Below are 19,215 nucleotides of genomic sequence, written 5' to 3'. Positions count from 1 at the left end.
CAAGCTTATATGGAATGAATAACCCAAAGTTACTACACTAAATCACATTTTTACTACCTGGCTGATCTAAGGAACTCAAACAAAGTCACTTCTATCACATATAACATTCCAAGTGTTTAGTTACCTCCCCAAAAGAGCAAAGGTCAGGGCTCTCTTTGGATAGGATTAAGCTCTTCACTACATATACGTACACTGGTCATATACAGCTCTTATATAGGTCATATACAGCGCTTCACATATATATGTATATATGCATATGATATATCTCAGGTAATGCTAAGTATTTTGACATAAAATAGGCACCAGATGTAATTTTAAAAATTAGAATAAAATAAAGGAATAATGACAGAAGAAGTGTTGTTTTCAAATATTTTAGTGAGGAAAGCATTCACTGATTAAGGTAACATTTCATCAGAGACGCAAGTCAAAGATCAAGGTGTTAACTGATTTGGTTCTTGGTAAGAGCTCTCTTCTTGGCTGTAGACAGCCTCTGTCCTCACACGGCCTTCCTTCTGAGGAAAGAGAGAGCAAGCACTCTGGTGTCATTTGAAACACTATCTCAAACAATCCACACTATTTCCTTCTTCTTTTGTTCCTATCATCTCCAATGACTATCTAGCCCTATACTGAAAAATTCCCATACTTGTACATCAATGGGTGTGTACATCAACTGTGCCCAATGGGTACATTTATTTGAACTATTCATTCCTATAATTTTAATATTAGCTAAGAACTCCCAAAACATACTCTTAGTCTTCTCTCTCTTCACTTTTAACTCATATAACCAACTGCTTTCTAGACATCAATTTATATGTTTCATAGTGCCTCAAACTCTATTATTACTTATATATATTAACTCAAGCCTCCCCCTCTAACTTCCCCCCACCAAAATCTTCCTCATCCAATGTTCTTTATATTTTAGGATACAGTACCTCCCCATTGGATCATCTTTCAAATCTTCAACTTGGGAGTCACCTGACCCTTTCCTCTAATTCTCCACATCCAGTGAATTACCAAATCTTGACCATCTTTTCCCCATTAGTATTTCTTAATTCCAGTCCTTCCCATCTTCCATCTTGCTCTGTCATCCCATTCTGTCTCCCCAAAATCACAGCCTAAGTCTCTCTACATCCATTCTTGCCTTCTCCATTCCTTTCTACTCAAAGCAGTCAAAATATTTTGCTGACTTAAAATGTATTATTCTTTCTGTGACATGTAAGGTCTTTTATGGCCAGGCTCCTTTCCATCACTTTGGCCTTAACCATCAATTTCTTAAGTTTCAGTGTGGAATTTTCTCACTCTCCAACATTTTCATCATCTTTCTTCATGTACAACATTCCATCCCCCTGTAATAATTTACTGCTTACCCTCTCATTCTTTAGAAAGAACTAACTTGATTCCAAAATTATATTCTTTTGCTATAACATCTCATGGCTATTGGTGGGTGGGGGAAAAACTTTTCCCTTTACCCTCCTATGTTTAGTTCTCTGGGACTTGGCATACTAAATTGACAAAAGATGGATTAGCAAATGAAGGAAATGAAAATCCACTCCAGTATTCTTGTCTGGAAAATCCCATGGACATAGGAGCCTGGTGGGCTACAGTCCATGGGGTCACAAAGAGTCAGACACAGGTAAGCACACCCACACGCACACAAAACAGATTTAATCACATATCTACAGGAGTTCACAGAATTGTGCCTCAAGGCAGTGGTTAGAACTTGGCACTTAGGTACCATCTTTTAGGGAAGGGGAGGAGGAGAAAGCTATTTATGGGAAAACAAATGTTTTTTACAAAAGATAAGTGTGCTTTTATGAGAATAGATGGAAGATATGATATTTTTGTTACCAAGTCTTTTTAGGTGTGATGCTGATTTGCAGTCTCCAGTGACAAAAGTCCATCTAGTCCATCTTCTCTGATTACATTCCCAAGGAAGGGATTTATGACAATAAAGATCTTCTGAGTTCTTCTGGGAGGCAGTGTTTTTAGGCATTTAAAAGATTTCAGGAATTCAAATGCCACGGTTCAAAATAATGTTTTCTGCCACAGAGAAGTATTCTGAACCCTTCATATGGCATTTTCCTTTAACTCAAAACGTACATTTCTTTTGCCTTTATCTTCTCTTAAAGACTGTAAGCAAATGAAAGTTGATGCCAGACTTGTCTTGTTCAGTGAATATCTCCAGCAACTTTAAATCAGTAAATGTACAAATGAACCGGATATTCCCAGGGAAATTTGCAAACCTGTGTGGCCAAGCCACTTGATTATTCAAGAATAGCTCGTAGAAGATACTCAAGGGCCTGCTCAATCAGCAATAGACAGCTTCACCTGAACATAGGAATCTTCAACTGCTGTTTTATTTAAATTGCCTAAGTTCTCTGCACGGAATTTGGGTAAGCAGGCTCATCTTATGCCTTTAGATAAATGTAATAAATAACGACAATCCTTTAAGCGAGGCAGGAACGTTCTTATACTTAATCATAGATTTGAAACAGGTGCGAGGCTGTTTTCATGCCATAGCCACTAGTTCAAAAATTTTAAAAGGAATTGATTTCTTAAAGACTTTAGGGGGAAAAACATTCGACTCACAGGTTCTTTTACTGTGCCAACCGACGTTCACAGGGCCTACTGGGAAGCAAACTCCCAAGAGAATAAACTAAAACCCAAAACCCGTTTCCTCACATGCTGGACTTCGGTAAAGAAAACCTGAGCCTCCTGCCGGCTTTCCCTCCAAAGGTACAGAGGTAAACATCTCTGAGCACAACACACATTTCACCTGAGCCAACCCGGGGACCTCCCGGGCCGAAGTCCTCTGACGTCACCGGAAACGTCTGCTTGTGACGTTCAATGTCCCTCCCTCTTGCGCTGGGCGCCGGAAGCAAAGCGGAAGTGGACGCGTACCGGTTTCCGGCCCCGGTCGCCATTTCTAGCGGTTGCAGGTACTCACGAGTTGAGGTCTGCTGGGACAATGAGCTATGACTACCATCAGAACTGGGGCCGCGATGGTGGCCCCCGCAGCTCCGGCGGGGGTTACGGAGGAAGCTATGGAGGCAACCATGGAGGAGGCCATGGGGGGAGCCGAGGCTCTGGAGGTGGTGGCGGCGGCGGCGGCGGCGGAGGGGGTGGTCGAGGCGGCCGAGGCCGACATCCCGGGCACCTGAAAGGCCGCGAAATCGGCTTATGGTACGCGAAGAAACAAGGCCAGAAGAACAAGGAAGCAGAGAGGCAGGAGGTAAACTGTGACTCGGTAGTGGAGGGAGGATGGAGCTGAACAGGTTTCTTTTCCAGCCTTCCGCCCCCCCCCCCCTTTTTTTAAACTTTTTTGTTTTTTTTTAACTGGGGTATGTGCTTTGTGAAGTGCAAGTACTAAAGCTTCCTGTGGTGGATACTATAGCGGTAACGTTGGCCATGTGCATCTTACCTGGAGCTGTTGAGGTTTAGCGGGCCAAGAGTATACTTTGCTTGAAAGACAGAGACCTGGGAACCAAATATTAAATTAAAGGTCCGTCCGGAATTAACTTTATTGGATATCGCGTAGTATCTCTGGCTATCCTTTCTGGTATGATAATGTTAGTTTCATTTAAGTTCTCTGCCTGATGAACTCTAAAATAGCGGTTTTATACATTAATACAGGTTTGCGTGGAACAAAACTTTCAAGCCCTATTTTGAATGTAGATCCTTCCAGCTTTCATTTTAGTATCAAAATAGGCACAAACTCAGGTTTTTTACTTTTACGGTGGGCTGCGGAGATTTCTGCTGATTAGCAGCTCTTTGAGAAGGAAACCTAGGATCCTAGAAGTGGAAGAGGTTTCGAGAGTTGATTTGGTTTAGTCTTTTGTCTCAGCTGGCAGTTGTTCTTTGATTTGTATACTAAACACCTGTCTGTAGTAAAGGAACCATTAAAGTTCCCCCAGTGGCCTATTTTAATAATTATGTATATATGATTAAACCGAAGTGTTCTTAATATGAGCTTTACAGTAGCTTTCTACTGACTTAAAAAGCACCTTTCATATTAGATGCGGAGTGTGATTGAATCACCATTTAGGCGTCTGTGTTTCAGTCATCTCATTTCTGTTTTCCATTTATCCATGTCATTTTTATTGAATTTGGGGGAGGGGGAGCATTATCCATTTATCCTAACAACTTACCATTATTCTTCAAACAACATATTTATTTGACATGCAAAAATTAGCGTATTCATTGAGCAAACTTTCTTTTAAAGTTAAGGGAAGCACATTTAAGTTGTCTTGAAATTGGGAGAATGATTCAATGATTAGTATTAGAGAATATACATAGTAACTTCCCAAGAACTCTTTATCAAATTTTTTTTTACCCCCTTTTTCACACAAGGTTTTATGGATGATGCTATGGAGATCTCAACAGTATTCAAGGAGCTTACAGTCTAGTTGGAAAAATAAGAACTAAACAGATGAAACGTTAAGCAAATCAGGAAAATCTGTTATTTCCACCTGAAGCCAGTTGTACGTTGCATGATTATGAACTAAACTCTTGACTTCCACCACCTCCCAAAACCTCCTTTTTAGTACGTCACTGGCATCTTTTCATTTGTCAAGGCCAAAATGAGATTTGTTTTGATTCTTCTTTGATTTCAGCAAATCTGTTTTCCTTCTTAATATATCTCAAATCTAACCACCTATCTCCACAATAGTTACCATAGGTCAAGCCACTATTTTGTTTGTCCCTGAATCTTATCTGGTCTTCTACTCCTTCCCATAAAATCTGACTCTTATAGAGCCTTAGATCATCTCATTCTCTAGCTGACAGTTTGAAAACCAGGTCACTTGTCTCAGTCTCATAATTTCAGTCGAATCCTAACGTGTTTTCCAGGAATCTTGGCAATTTAGATTCTACATATCAGATTTCCTTCTACATACCATACTTTTCTGAGCTCGTTTCCGAACCTGGTGTAATTAAACTTTCGTAAACATACTTTTATTTTTGCTTTTTTATTATAGTTCTTATACCATTCTCTAAAATTATCTCTCCATTTTCTCTACTAAATGTTTCAATTTTTTGAATTTTTTGAAATATTTCAATAATTTGGCTCAGCTTATCTCTTTTTTTGGTCACTTTCAGTAAGGAAGCTATGGCCTTATCGCCTAACTCAAATTAGGAAGAGCCTAGTAGGTTCCCTAGAAAAAGAAACCCTTAAGCTGAAACTTGAGAAAGTATATTTGTGTTTGTGACTTGGGATCTTGGAATGGGATTTTTAGGCAGAAGCTGCAGCATGCACCACAGCCTAGAGGTCAGGAGGAATGTGTTCAAAGAACTGAACAAGTAAGGACGTGGCTGAGGAGGGCACAAAACGGACTATTATTTTAATTTGCAACCCAGTACTCATGTATAACTGAACAAGACGTTTCATAAAATAATAATTACCTGTACATTGCCTGGGGCTTTTGTTTTTGTTTCTACCTTTCTGCCGCCTCCGCCTGCCCCCCTTTAACGCTGGTCATGATACTTTCATTGTACAGATAGGAGTATGAAAGGTCCTGGACTAGAAGATAAGCAGGGCTCTGACATTCTTTCCCCTAAGAACTCAAGCAAGTTATTAAAGCATTTTAAGCAAAAATGAAGTGTTAGATTTGTGTTTAAATTCACTCTGGGTAGCAGTATAGAGAATGAATTGAAGAGAGACAATCCTGGGATGGGGAGACCAGTTAAGTAGCCCCTGAAGTAATTCAGGTGAGGAATGACACCTTGGATTAGGACATTGGCAGTAGAGATGGCAGGAAGTGGACCGCTTCAAGTATTTTAGGAGATAGACTCAAGATGATTTTATCTGGAGGAAGGGGAAAGCAGGTGTGAATGAATGACACTAATGACTACAAAAAGCACACTCATCGGAGGAAAACGATGGGATCAGCTTAAGCACACCAAGTGCAGTATTACAGGGCATATAAGTGGTGGTTTCAAGGAAGTAGAAGGCTGTGGGTCTGATGCCTAGAGAAATCTAGACTGCAGGTGAACACTTGACAAGTTCGTGGGACTATGCCTAGTAGTTGGGATATAGAAGTGAATGGGAATAGTGCTGGGGACAGGCCTGAAATCTGTAGACCATTGCTTCTCAAACCTGAATCACCTGGCATCTTGTAAAAATGTAGAACTCGGGTGGGCTCAGATATAGCTTTTCTCACAGGCTCCCAGATGACGTCAATACTGCTGGCCTGCTGAGCACTCAGGGTGTATAATGAAGAACAAGAAAAACTTAAGGTATGGGCTGAGAAAGAGAAGCTTGAAAGATCTAGGAAGGAGCCTCCAGAGAAGAGAAAAATAAGGATGTGGATGTTGTCTTGGAATCCAGGAGAATCCTTTAGGGAGAAAAAGAGTATATAAAAAAGTGAAAGTAATCAGTAGTGGCAAATGCTGCACTGATCAAGTAATATAAGAGTTCAGAGTGTCTTGGATTAAGCAACTTGTAATTGGTAGCCTTGATGAGATCACTTTTCATGGAGTGGTAGAATTAAAAACCAGATTACAGTGGAGTGTCTAGAGAAGGAAAGGAAGAAATGGGGGCACTTCCAGGCAGTTCTACAGTGGAAAGGAAGAAGAAAAGTTAGGGGTGGGAGAATTCATGGGAGGATATTTGTTTTTGTTTTAAAAGTGAAGAGGTTTGACAGTGTTCAAGTCCTACCGTCATGAACTGATTGAAGTAAGGAGCCAGTGGGGAGGAAAGGTGTACCAGAGAAAACTGATCATGTACAGTAGTAGTAAATGGCCCGTAGATCTTAATGCCTTATCACAGTAAAGGTTTTCTACTCACATTACTTGACCATTGGAGTTCACTGAAGAGTTCTCATGAGAATAAAGTCCACAGAGCCTCTGCTCAATAATTTGGACAACATTGTGAGTCTCCTTTGCCAGGAGTTTACAATTATAAGCTGAAAGAATATTTGAGAATGTCCAGAGCAGGAGGGGAATAATAAAAAAATCAAATACCTTGATAAGTCATGAAACCTAAAATATGTGTCAGAGATTCTTCAGGCAGAAGGTGAGGTAAAGTGAAAAGTGATATAACTGGAAGAAGGTTAGGAAGGAGACAACCTACAGAAAAAGGCTAGATTCAGGTTTGGAATTTCAGCATTCCTGAATTCACTGCCACAGCCTTTGGGGCCTCAATGTGCAGAAAACCTCATTAAAAATAAGTTGCCAAAAAACTTTTCTATATTTTTCAGGGGCTATTTCGTTTCAGAGGCCATTTAGAATCATCTCACCTTCTTGTGAATACAAAATTAATATTACAAGTTGAGAACTTTTTAAGTAAGAATATTTATAATGTAAGAGATTTAAATGCTCATTGCCACCAAAATACTTCTTGCATTTTTTAACTTTTGTTTTTATCAGAACATTTGTGTTTATTAAATTGTATCTTTTAAATTTTAAGATAGGAAAAAAGAAATAACAGTATAATGCAAGGGTAGAAAGAGCACCAAAGTTTTAGTAAAGGACATAAATAATGCTTTCTTCACCAGTTATCTTAGAGCTGATTTTATGGATACATAGTAGAAAAGTGTTTGGAAGGCAAGTGGGGGGTGAGTTTAACTTTCTCTCATATGCTTGCTGAACACATGTTGTGTTGCTTTTATTTTTTTTAGTTGTCAGGTGATTTTGCACGTTTCCCCATGTTGATAAGGGTGCTTTTTCCTTTGCACAAAATAGAGAGCTGTAGTGCACATGGACGAACGACGAGAAGAGCAAATCGTTCAGCTGCTGCATTCTGTGCAAGCGAAGAATGATAGAGACGAAGAAGCGCAGATATCCTGGTTTGCTCCCGAAGATCACGGGTAAAACAAAAAGTATTCTTTTAAAAAAACTGAACAGAGTGACACTTGTTTAGAGCATTTGCTTGCAAAAAATGACAATAAATATTGTCAGACTCTTCTATAAGTGAAATTTAGCCTCAAAGTATTTTTTCTTCTTATGTAGATTGAGCAGGGTTAGTGAAAGATTTAAAAATCTAGGTGGTATCCTTATTCCCACAGAAGAGTTTAATGGTAGGAATAATCTACTTACATAGGAGGCTGATGAAGTTATTATTTATTTTTCTAGCTACCCACCATTGTATTTCCAAAATTCTCTTGTGGAGGAGATCTGTAAGAAGTTAAATTGCTGTTTTAGGAAATTCATAGAAACTATCATCATCAGGGCAAATTAGAAGTAGTTTTTCTGGGACTGCATAGTATAGCATCCCATTTGTAGCTCAAAAAGGGTAGCAGGAAGAAAATGAAGTTGTGAAATAAAACAAGGCTCAGAAAATTAGGTAAAGAAAATTAGGTAAAGTTAAGTCATTGCAATGAAGGAATGACTATTGGGTTGATTTTTATTGTTTTAACTACCACAAGGAGTAACTTATCTGTCAGTATCTATTTGTAGGGTGGAAAAAATTAATTTATTATAAGAATCTAAGTATTTTCATATTGTTCTACTAATATTAAAGAATAAGGACTTGATTTTGGTGATTTTGAAATCATTAAACAGCATATTGTTTTATTTTGTTTCAGGGCTTGAGTGGATCTTTATTTAACCTTTATCATTTTTTTATTTTTTCAAAATAGATACGGTACTGAAGCTCCTGCTGAAAACAAACCAAATTCAGTAAAGAAAGTTGAGCATCAGGAAAAAAAAAAGATAAATCAAGAAAAGAGGCCATTTAGAATCAGGGACAAATACATTGACCGTGATTCTGAATATCTCTTTCAAGAAAATGAACCAGATGCAATTCTAGACCAACAATTATTGGAAGATTTACAAAAGAAAAAAACTGACCTTCGGTATATTGAAATGCAGGTAATGGAAAGAAAAGATTTTTACTTGTCATCTCTTCTGACACTTGATAAAAATATATTTATGGTTAGAGGTAGCTGCCTGATAATCTAGATGAGTGAGATTTCTCAACAAGCCATCCTCTGAGAATCTCCCCACCCCCACCCTATTCCTCCCTCAGACTCCGGCCTGGTCCATAGTATAGAAAAGTAGTGAGAATGGAATTACTGTCTCACAGTTTATATGATGAAGAGAAGAAATATTTAAGAAATGGGTAGTGCAAATGAAAAAAAAAAATCACTCTTTAAGTTTAGTATTTCTAAACTATTTTAGTGAGATGTCATAAGAGACAGGGTGGTTAGAATTGTAAAGTTGTTTTCTTCTGGAACATCGAATCCACTCTTTCCTTTTACAGATGTTAAAATTAAATCCCTCAAAAGTCATATGATGTGCTTATGCCACTGACACTTTAAAGACAGAACTGTGGCAGCTGAGTTCTCTTTTGAAGTTTTTTCAGTATTTTCTTTTCCTGGTCAAGGTCCCTCCTGCTAAAACATAAAATTGAATGATTTGTGGATGTTCTAGAGATAGATGTAATAAAATGTTCACTTTTTTTTTTAAGAGAAAATAGGGAATTCTGGGAGCCATGTCTTTAATGTGCAGATATGTACTGCCATTTTTGAGAAGGGCAGATCATTGTATCTCCTGTAGGAAAGAAAGGATCTTTTGGCTCAGTGAAGGTTGACTATCCTTCTTTAAACAGATCAGCTGAGGTTGTCTAGGGACCAAATGCTGTAGCTCTTTGATGCCTTTTGAGTTAAAATATGTATTAGGGACAGAGAAGATTTCAAGATGAAGTTATTGAGAATATTTTACCTGAGAGCTGAACTGCTTGTATAACCTTAGGAATACAGTTAGCTGCCATCTCTGCTTTGTATGGAGGACAGAACTCAGATATTATTGAAGATGAGCAATTGATCTAGTGCGGAGAAAGTCAGGAGAAGAAACGGTTGGTCTTCCTTTCGGTCAGGCGTGTTGTAAATGCTTCCTGTGTACCACGTCATTTAAACCTCTTGGCAGCCCTCTGCAGGAGGTTACGTTCGCTGTTTCACGGGAGGAGAGAGAATCTTAGGTTAGTGACCCACCTGTGCTTGCACACGTAGTACCAGAACCAGGTTTAAAATTTAAATGTTTTCAGGAGCTCAGCTTTTTTCATCCTTGGTAATATGCAATATATTTTTTTCCTTTAAGTTATAATTTTTTTCATAAACATTTTTCCACTTGCTTGATGCCTATCGTGCTATTTTTCAAGGTAAGTCTTGACACCTCACATAAGGTATGTGGTAATAAAAAATACTTGTGGACTCTTAATATGTTTATCTATGATATATTTTATTTACCAGGATTATAATTTGATTACATTTCTCTTGTAAAAAATTAAGAAAAAATTTTTTTATAATTTCAGCACTTCAGGGAAAAGCTGCCGTCGTATGGAATGCAAAAGGTAAAATTTATATAACTATTTAATATGATCTGCAAAATGCTTAAATACATTTCTTTTAAGTGCCGAATCAAGAAGAAATATAAATTAATGAAATTTTTCCTAAAGGATAGTCTTGGAAGTTCATTTTATTCTTTTGAATTGTTGAAAGACCAAAAAAAAAATTTCTGAAGCAGTTTTACTGAAAATTTTTTTATGTCCATGATAGAGTTTAAAAATAGAATTTTCACTTGTTAGTTTATGTTTCCTCATACAGTCACCCTATATAGAATAATATAGTCACCCATCCTTCCCTGACCTCTCAGCCATCCTTTGTTTTGACTTTACTTTTTTAAGGACAGTCTGTTTTGGTCACTGTGTACCTCTTTTTCAGAACAGTGCTTTACATTCTATAGACCCCTAGTAAATACCTTTTGAATGAATGAATCATGGTCTGCTTCTAAGTACTTCTAGCTGTTACTTTGTTGGAATTTGTTCTGATATATATGAGGTATTGATAAATTTTTAAATGGTGAGTTTTCAAGTTAGACTGTTTCATAGATTAAAAGTAACTCCTAATACCCTTTTGAAGTAGCGGTGGGATGGTTTTGTCAGTACTACTAATTTGAAAATATTCATGTTTATAAGAAGATCTTTCCTGAGTAGGCAGCTTTACAGATAGTACCTGAATTTTAGCCATTTGATGTAGTTATTTAAAACTTGGCTCTGTTTTAATTATTTAAAAGGGAATAGTCTTAAATTATACTCTTCTTTGTTCTCAAAACAGTATACAAAACTTGTCCTGCTGACGAAGCCATATTTTTTATTTATAACATAGATCCTTGATGTTCTGAGTAGTTTTTTAAGGGGATTAGCCTTATATTCAATAGACCCACATGTCAACATTAATCAGTGTTAATTCTTCCATGAATTTATAAGCTGTCTCCTTTTGCTTGTGTGCTTTTCTCTGACAGCCGTGGCTCTGCTTTTAAAATTTGGTGCCTCATCTCTTGAAAGCTGGTAGATCCAGATACCCAAACTGCCAGCATTGCATATAACAGAATTTTCAAGTATTAATATGCTTATTAAAAACAATTAACCTTCAGTTCGGTAAGATTCGGGTAACTTTTCAGACTTAGTTAACATGTGATGTCTTTCACTTTTTTCTCCTTTTGAAATAGGAATTGGTAAATATGATTGATAATCATCAGGTAACAGTGATAAGTGGTGAAACCGGTTGTGGAAAAACCACTCAAGTTACTCAGTTCATTTTGGATAACTACATTGAAAGAGGAAAAGGATCTGCTTGTAGGATAGTTTGTACTCAGCCAAGAAGAATTAGTGCCATTTCAGTAAGTAATCTCTCACTTGTTAAAATTCCCAACTTTTTTTTTTTCTTCATTCTTCTATGTAGTCTTGCTAGAAATTACTGATTTTGAGTGTTGGGGTGATTCTTAATTAGGTTTAGGATATGTTGCTATGAAAGCAAGTATTTGGTAGTAAACACCAAGAAATTGAATGACCTCTCTCTTATTGATAAGATGTTTAGGAGTTCAAGATAAATTGCAAATCCAGGCAATTTTCTATAAAACTAAATGAAAAGCTGATAATGTTTATAGAATTGATTATGAGCTTCAAATAATCTCTATCATTAGATACTTTACATTTTACTCCTTGATTCATTTAATACTGTTTTCAGCTCTTTTTTTCAGTGTATAGGTACTGAATGACAGCAATATTTCTGATTTTTTAGTGCAATTCAGTATTGGGGAATTAGTCACAGAAAAATAAGGTGTGTGGAGTTTATTTTGAAACAGGTATTAACTGCATGTTTGTTATAGATAACGTTTTTTGTTTGTGTTTAGTCAGATGACCTAGTTAAATATGAGTTGTATGTTCTGTAGAGATGTTTGGGGTCTTTCAACATCAGGTGGACAGTACGTTTACTTCAGTGTTAGGTAACTCTGTGTAAATTTAGATTATGAAGCTTTCCAGTTGTATTTGATTTTATGATAGTGTTATTTATTACATCTCTAAGTCATTTTATACAGAGTCTGTGGTCAGGAACTGCATTACCAATTACAGCAACGTTTTGTAGAAATTACAGTATACGGTTAAGTTACAGTTCCTAAGAGATAACTGTCTTAAAAAAGTAAACCTGCCGTGTCTGTGGGAGGATAATATTCCTGGAAGTGGCATAAGTTCACAGAATGGTGAAAAATAAGCCACTTTTATTGTGACACTATTATATAGCTAGATTTTGGTTAGAAGTCTAATTTTATCATTTTCACTAAAACATGACTGTCAGTTCCTTCACTCAGTCGTGTCTGACACTACGACCACATGGACTGCAGCATGCCACTATAAATTGACAGTAAGGAGAAATGTCAATTAGGTTATTTTGTTGCTTTTTTCCCCCCCAAGATCTGTTGGTATTTAAATGGGCAGTTTAATCAACAGTATAAAGTGAAGTAATGGTCTGAGTTAATGTATACAGGATATGATGATTGGGAAATTTTACTTCTGAAGTATTATTTCTTAAAAGCTAATTGTCATTTTCTATTTCTAACCGCATAAATCACTGCTCTGTCACTAAATGACTGTTGGTTACTTTCAGTATTGCACAAATCAGTATTAGTTTATAGGATTTCATCTGTCCAGAGCTTATCTTTAGCAGTCATAACTCTAAGAACTTAACTAAGAGTTAAGAATTAAGCCTGCCAATCTACAAAAAAGAATCAGATAAGAAAAAGTATCAAGTATATAGTTACTCTCAAGTTATATTCAACCTTTATGAGTTTAGATTAAAATTTCCAACTGTTTTTAAGACAAAGAGAGGACTTATAGAAAGTTGCTTTGGAAATAGTTAGGAGGGAGAATTTCAGAGGAAATGAAAAGTAAGCATAAGCAGGTAGTCTTCAGCTCTTAAAAGACACAGTCTTAGATACCTCAGATTTTAATATGTTTCTCTTATTTTAACTCTTGAAAATCTAATGAGTAGTGTTTCAACAACTCCAGATTTTCAGACATTTAGGATATTTACTCTAAAGGAAATGTTTTCTTTGTAACTGTATTTTATTTTAATTAAAGGTTGCAGAGAGAGTGGCTGCAGAAAGGGCAGAATCTTGTGGCAATGGTAATAGTACTGGATACCAAATTCGGCTCCAGAGGTAAAGAGTGTTCATTTGTTTTGTTTTTGGCCGTGCCAGGCAGCTTGTGAGACTTTAGTTCACTGACCAGGGATTGAACCCAGGCCCTCAGCAGTGAAAGGGCTGAGTCCTAATCAGTGGACCGCCAGAGAATTTGCAAGAATATTCACTTCTTAAAAAAAAAAAAAAAAGAATATTCACTTCTTGTTTACAGGTAGATTTTAGTGAAACTTCAAAGTTATCAGAGATTTAAAAAAAAAAGATTTTCCCCCAAATTTTTATGCTGGTTATTGTTTTTAGAATTAACATTTGCAGTAACTGCAACATAGGCTTGCAACCCACAAAATCTTTTTTTTTTTTTTTAATCCAAATTCAGATTTGAATTACCATTTTAAGATGTCTTTTGATCCCTGGGTTGGGAAGATCTCCTAGAAAAGGGAATGGCTACCCACTCAGTGTCCTTGCCTGGAAAACTCCGTGGACAGAGGAGCCTGGCAGGCTACAGTCCATGGGGATCTCAAGGAGCCAGACACGACTGAGCAACTACCACTTTCACTTCACTTTTTTTTCGCTTTAAGATGTCTTTTACACCAGGAAATGTTCAGAAGGATAACATTTTTCCTGGCTGTGTTAGTGGACCATCACTCGCCTAAAGGAGTGGCCTCCTGTACGTTTTGGTGCCACCACGCAGCCTCTGACCACCTTAGTTTAGTTTGTATCTTAACCCCCATCCCCCTCCACTGTATTTTTGTAGTCCTCTGCAGCTCATGATACTGTCTATCTTTTTAAATGAACTGATTTTCCAGTCACTAAACTGAAGTTGAGTTTCCTAAATATTTGGTCTTTTTCTGAATGGTAGGTCTTGTAGAGAAATCACTAACATTGTATTTATAACAAAAATAATGTATAATGAACTTGAAGCTAGTATTTCTCATTACTGTCCTGTAGGAGTTCAGGTAACTAAAAAATTAAGGATGAAGTTTTTCATTAAAGCTGAAAGCATTTTTTAAATTGAAGATATTCTCTTAAACGTTTGTGGTATTTAATAGTTCATTAGTAAAGAAAACCAAGAATTAATTCATGTCTTTTATTCACAGTCGGTTGCCAAGGAAACAAGGTTCTATCTTATATTGTACAACAGGAATCATCCTTCAGTGGCTTCAGTCAGACCCGTGAGTATGTTTCAACGCAGGACATCTAGTTAAACATCATCAAAAGATGTCATTATTACATTGGATTTTATTATTATGTAAAAGTAAAATGGTTCTGTTTTTCATTTTGTGCCAAGTAGCAAACTTTATGCTTCTGTTGTAGCCATCTGTCCAGTGTTAGCCATATTGTGCTTGATGAAATCCATGAGAGAAATCTACAGTCAGATGTTTTAATGACTGTTGTTAAAGATCTTCTCAGTTTTCGATCTGACCTGAAAGTAGTATTGATGAGTGCAACATTGAATGCTGAGAAATTTTCTGAATATTTTGGTGAGTAGAATTTATGATTGTTACATTATAGAGTTATCAGAAAACCACTGAGTTTAGAAGCAGTTTTTTAAAAAATGTATTCAGATGTTTAGTGATGCAAGTAGTCAATGTTTAGCAATGCATTATATTTGAATATTCATCTACCCTCTGCTGCGAAGTCACTTCAGTTGTGTCGGACTCTGTGCGACCCCATAGATGGCAGCCCACCAGGCTCCTCCGTACCCGGGATTCTCCAGGCAAGAGTACTGGAGTGGGTTGTCATTCCCTTCTCCAATCTACCCTCTAGTAGTTTTTAAAATATTATTTGTTTTTGACTGTGTTGTGTCTGTTGCTGCACGGGCTTTTCTGTAGTTGTGGGGAGCAGGGGCTACTATCTAGTTGCGGTGCGCAGGCTTCTCATTGCAGTAGCTTCACGTTGCAGAACACAGGCTCTAGGTCCTCAGGCTTAAATTGTTAGAGTATATGAGCTCAGTAGTTGTGGCACATGAACTAATCCAGAAGCACGTGCTGCTGCTGCTAAATCGCTTTAGTCGTGTCCGACTCTGTGCAACCTCACAGACGGCAGCCCGCCAGGCTCCTCCGTCCATGGGATTTTCCAGGCAAACCCGCTGGAGTGGGTTGCCGTTGCCTTCTCTGCCAGAGGCATGTGGGATCCTCCCATACCAGCATTGAACCCGTGTCTTCTGCATTGGCAGGCAGATTCTTTACCACTGAACGCCCAGGGAAGCCCTCTCTAGTAGTTTTTTAAATGGTGGCATCATCTCTGGTCTTGTAGTGAAGACATGTAGCCTCTTGGTGCTACCACCAGATAATTAAGGTGACATTAATGAAGTCAAACCGCAGATTTGAAAATTTTATTTACTTTTTTGATAGTCTTCTGTAGCTTTTATGTAGTATCTCAGGCTACAGTGGCAGTTTGCTAATAACAGTGGTAACTAGCGATAACTGATATCAGTGATAACTGGAATACCTTCAGCTTGCTGGGTGCTGTATTTGGCCTGTCTTCATTCATGCTCATTGATACCTCGTGAAGTAGGTGCTATTATTCTCATTGTTACAGATGGAAAACAACCTCAGAATAGTTAAGTAGCTTACCCAAGGTTGCATAATTAATAGAGGGTCAGGATGATTTGAAACTAAGTTTGAGGGAATTCCCTGGGAGTCCAGTGGTTAGGACTTAGTGCTCTCACTGCTGGGGCCTGGGTTCGATCCCTGGTCAGGGAACTAGGATCCCACAGGCTGCACGGAGTAACCAAGAAATAAAAGAGAACCTAAATTTGGGTAGCTGCAGAGTACATTCTTTTAAAATTATGCCTCACTGTCTCTACTGCTTAAATTGTTTGGGGAAGGAGGAGAAATGGGAGGATGTTCAAATGGAATAGCACTGTATTTAATGTGTGTGTAATCAGCCCAGTCGACCCTCAGAGCCTTCCTTTTTGTCTCTGTCTCAGTCCTTTTGATGAGAAATCCAGAGCTAACACTGTGTAAAAGTACGCAGGTCAGAGGCATAAGTGTCCTCAGAGCTGTGGTGCTGCTTCAGTTACCTCCCTCTGTGCCGGAGCTTTGGCCTTTGTTTATGGGCAACATGGTTTATTTTGTTTGGTACAGAACCTAAATAACATTTAAGTAACAGTACTGAGAGACTTCTTTTTTAACTAGTGATTCTAAAATAGTAAGCAGTAGTTTAATAGTCCGTTAGTTCTTGCTGTAACTACTCCTTTCTTTCCCTAATTCTAGATGCCACAGAGGTCATGTTCCTTATGTAGATTTCACTAAAACTTAGGTTCTCATGGCACCATCTTGGCTAATGATGAAGAGAAACAGACTTAATAGGTCCTGAATCCAACTTACAATATGCTTTTTTTTTTTGGTATTCTGGGTTACTTTGTAGAACTGTGAGGTGTGTATACAGTTTTGTAACAGTAAATTGCTACTGAATGAAGACTAAACTGTTGTTTTTATTAAGTGAGATATGGAAAAATAAGGTATTGCTGTAAAAGTTTCAGGACCCTTTTCTGAAGTTAAAACTAATGTAGTCATTGTCCTATTTACAGTTGATTTTTTTTTTTTTAACATTTGAATACAGATTTATGTTTTATCTACCATAATAGGTAACTGTCCAATGATACATATACCTGGCTTTACTTTTCCGGTTGTGGAGTATCTTTTGGAAGATATAATTGAAAAAATAAGGTAAGTAAATATTAAAAAGTAAAAGATTAAAAGTACTAATATACTTTAATATATTAGTATCACCATTTTGTCAAACTTTAGTCTAAGAAGCTCATCCTTAACTATTTCTTTCTAAAACATTGTTTTTCTTTAAATCAGGGATTCCCAAACTTGGTTGCAAATTGAAATCACCTGGAGTCTTTGAAAATCCACATTGACATTCATACCATATTATATTGCAGAACCTGGGCTGGAGCCACATATCAGTATTATCTTGGGCAGAAAAGTTTGGGAATCTCTGTCTTTAGTGTTGAACTTCTCTTCTGATTCTCCTGCCTGGTATTCATTCTCCTTTGCTGGCCTTTGTTTCCTACCCTTTAAATATGATATTCCCCTAGAGTTCTCACCTTAGATGTTTCTCAGCCTTTTATGATTTCACTGTGCAATCCTATTTCCATGACCATAGTTCCTAATTTTCAGAACTATTTTCCTATAGCTTTCAGAAGTATGGTTTCAAGACTGAATTCTTCCTGAATTCTAAACTTATCTAAATCTATACTCAGCAGCATTCCAGTGTCACAGATTTCTTGAACCTTACATTTTTCAAACAAAAATCGTCATCTTATATTTGATTCCCACTGTGCTTCCACCAAAAAAATTAAAATAATTTGTGTTGCTTAGTATGCTTTATAATGGTTGCTCCTGTTGTCCTCCACCCGGTTGTTTAAACTCTAAATCAAAGTAGCTGGTGTTTCAAGCAGTTAAGTTCTAGGATACATTAACTGCTTTACATGCTCAGTAACCAAAGTATTGTAAGTCATTCTGTATCCCGTCCCACTTTCCCCCATGAAAACCCTGAGAGCTTTCTCCTTGAACTTACCTTCTCGTTTCTGTTTCTTCTACTTAAGGTCCTTATTCTCTCTCCTATGTTAGTGTAAGAGTTTCTCTGTGGGCACTGTGGTCTTCTCTCTCACAGATGCTAGCCATCTGTTTTCCCCAAAACTCTGCTCATGTGAACTTTCTTCCCTAGGGTATGCCTGTTGAGATTTCTCTTTGAAAACTAGTTGAAGACTTTTTGTTGGTTTGTCTTGGCCTGGAGTGGAGCGCCTTAGCTGGTATGCCCAAGTTACAGTCCCGTTTACACTGGCCTCTAGCTGCTAGCAGGTTTCTCGAGGAGCCATCAGAATTACCTTAGTATCACTTTATGAGAGAGGGCTGAAGGCACAGACCCACAGAATCAGGGTCCAGCTTCTTAGCCTGTCACCCCAAGGCTCTTTACAGTCTGGCCCTGTCTGTCCAGTGGCATACATTCCTCATGCCGCTTCTCTTAGGCACTGTCTCTTCTATGCCAGCTTGTGCCCTTTCTTTCATGACTTTATGCTTTGTTACATGCTGTTTCCTCCTTTCAGTTACATTTGCCACCTTCTCCCCTTTTCATCTGTAAACTATTACGTAAGAACAAATCCCTGCCCATTCAGCCTTCTCTGATACCTCTCACAGTGAGTTACCTTCTCAGCAAGACTGCCAGAGCACTTTTATCATATCTCTTGTACCACTTACCTCATTGCCATGTGATGTATCTTTTTATATATGTCTCTTGCACTAGATTTCAAATTTTCAAAGTGGAAGATTTTGTCCTATGGATCTTTGTAACTAGTACATAGCACAGTACCTGGCCTATAGTAAACATCTGAAAACTAAATGGACAGATGTAGAAACATTTATGCTGAGATTTTTCAAGACCCCACAGCTTACTTGTTAAGGGAGAAAACCAGAAAGTGATAGTGGGAAGGTGAGAACAAAGATCCTACTGCATACTTTACATGGAGAAAAGTCAGCTGAATTTTGAATGGACATTTATATGACATATTTTTGAAATTTTATGGCTTGCACTGTGCACTAAGATCTGAGAGAAAACAAGGGAATGACTCATTACACACCTCCGGAGCTTGTGTCTAGATAGGGACACGTACAGGCTGTTACTCTCAAGGAGTATACTCTGGTCATACTCACGTGACCAGAGTTTTGGGGAAAATAGATGGCAGCATTTGTGAGAGTGAAGACCACAGTGCCCACAGAGAAACTCTTACACTAACATGGGAGAGATAATAAGGACCTTAAGTAGAAGAAATAAAAATGAGATGGTATG

At 37.7% G+C, this 19,215-nt stretch overlaps 1 protein-coding gene across 1 annotated transcript in view; it reads left to right on the top strand.

The window, feature by feature from the left end:
• Nucleotides 1-2,900: 2,900 nt before the first annotated feature.
• DHX36 (DEAH-box helicase 36) overlaps nt 2,901-19,215 on the top strand; it is a 45,748-nt gene continuing 29,433 nt past the window's right edge. The window contains exons 1-9 of the mRNA XM_043875472.1: nt 2,901-3,232; nt 7,681-7,805; nt 8,577-8,808; nt 10,250-10,288; nt 11,446-11,616; nt 13,355-13,434; nt 14,511-14,585; nt 14,728-14,894; nt 17,006-17,087. Coding sequence (XP_043731407.1) covers nt 2,969-3,232; nt 7,681-7,805; nt 8,577-8,808; nt 10,250-10,288; nt 11,446-11,616; nt 13,355-13,434; nt 14,511-14,585; nt 14,728-14,894; nt 17,006-17,087 — 1,235 coding nt within the window. The 5' untranslated portion in view covers nt 2,901-2,968. The remainder of the gene's footprint in view (nt 3,233-7,680; nt 7,806-8,576; nt 8,809-10,249; nt 10,289-11,445; nt 11,617-13,354; nt 13,435-14,510; nt 14,586-14,727; nt 14,895-17,005; nt 17,088-19,215) is intronic.

Source organism: Cervus elaphus, chromosome 19 (assembly GCF_910594005.1).
Source record: "Cervus elaphus chromosome 19, mCerEla1.1, whole genome shotgun sequence".
Lineage (NCBI taxonomy): Eukaryota > Metazoa > Chordata > Mammalia > Artiodactyla > Cervidae > Cervus > Cervus elaphus.
Note: the sequence above shows the minus strand (reverse complement) of the source record. Positions and strands in the feature narration are given on the sequence as shown.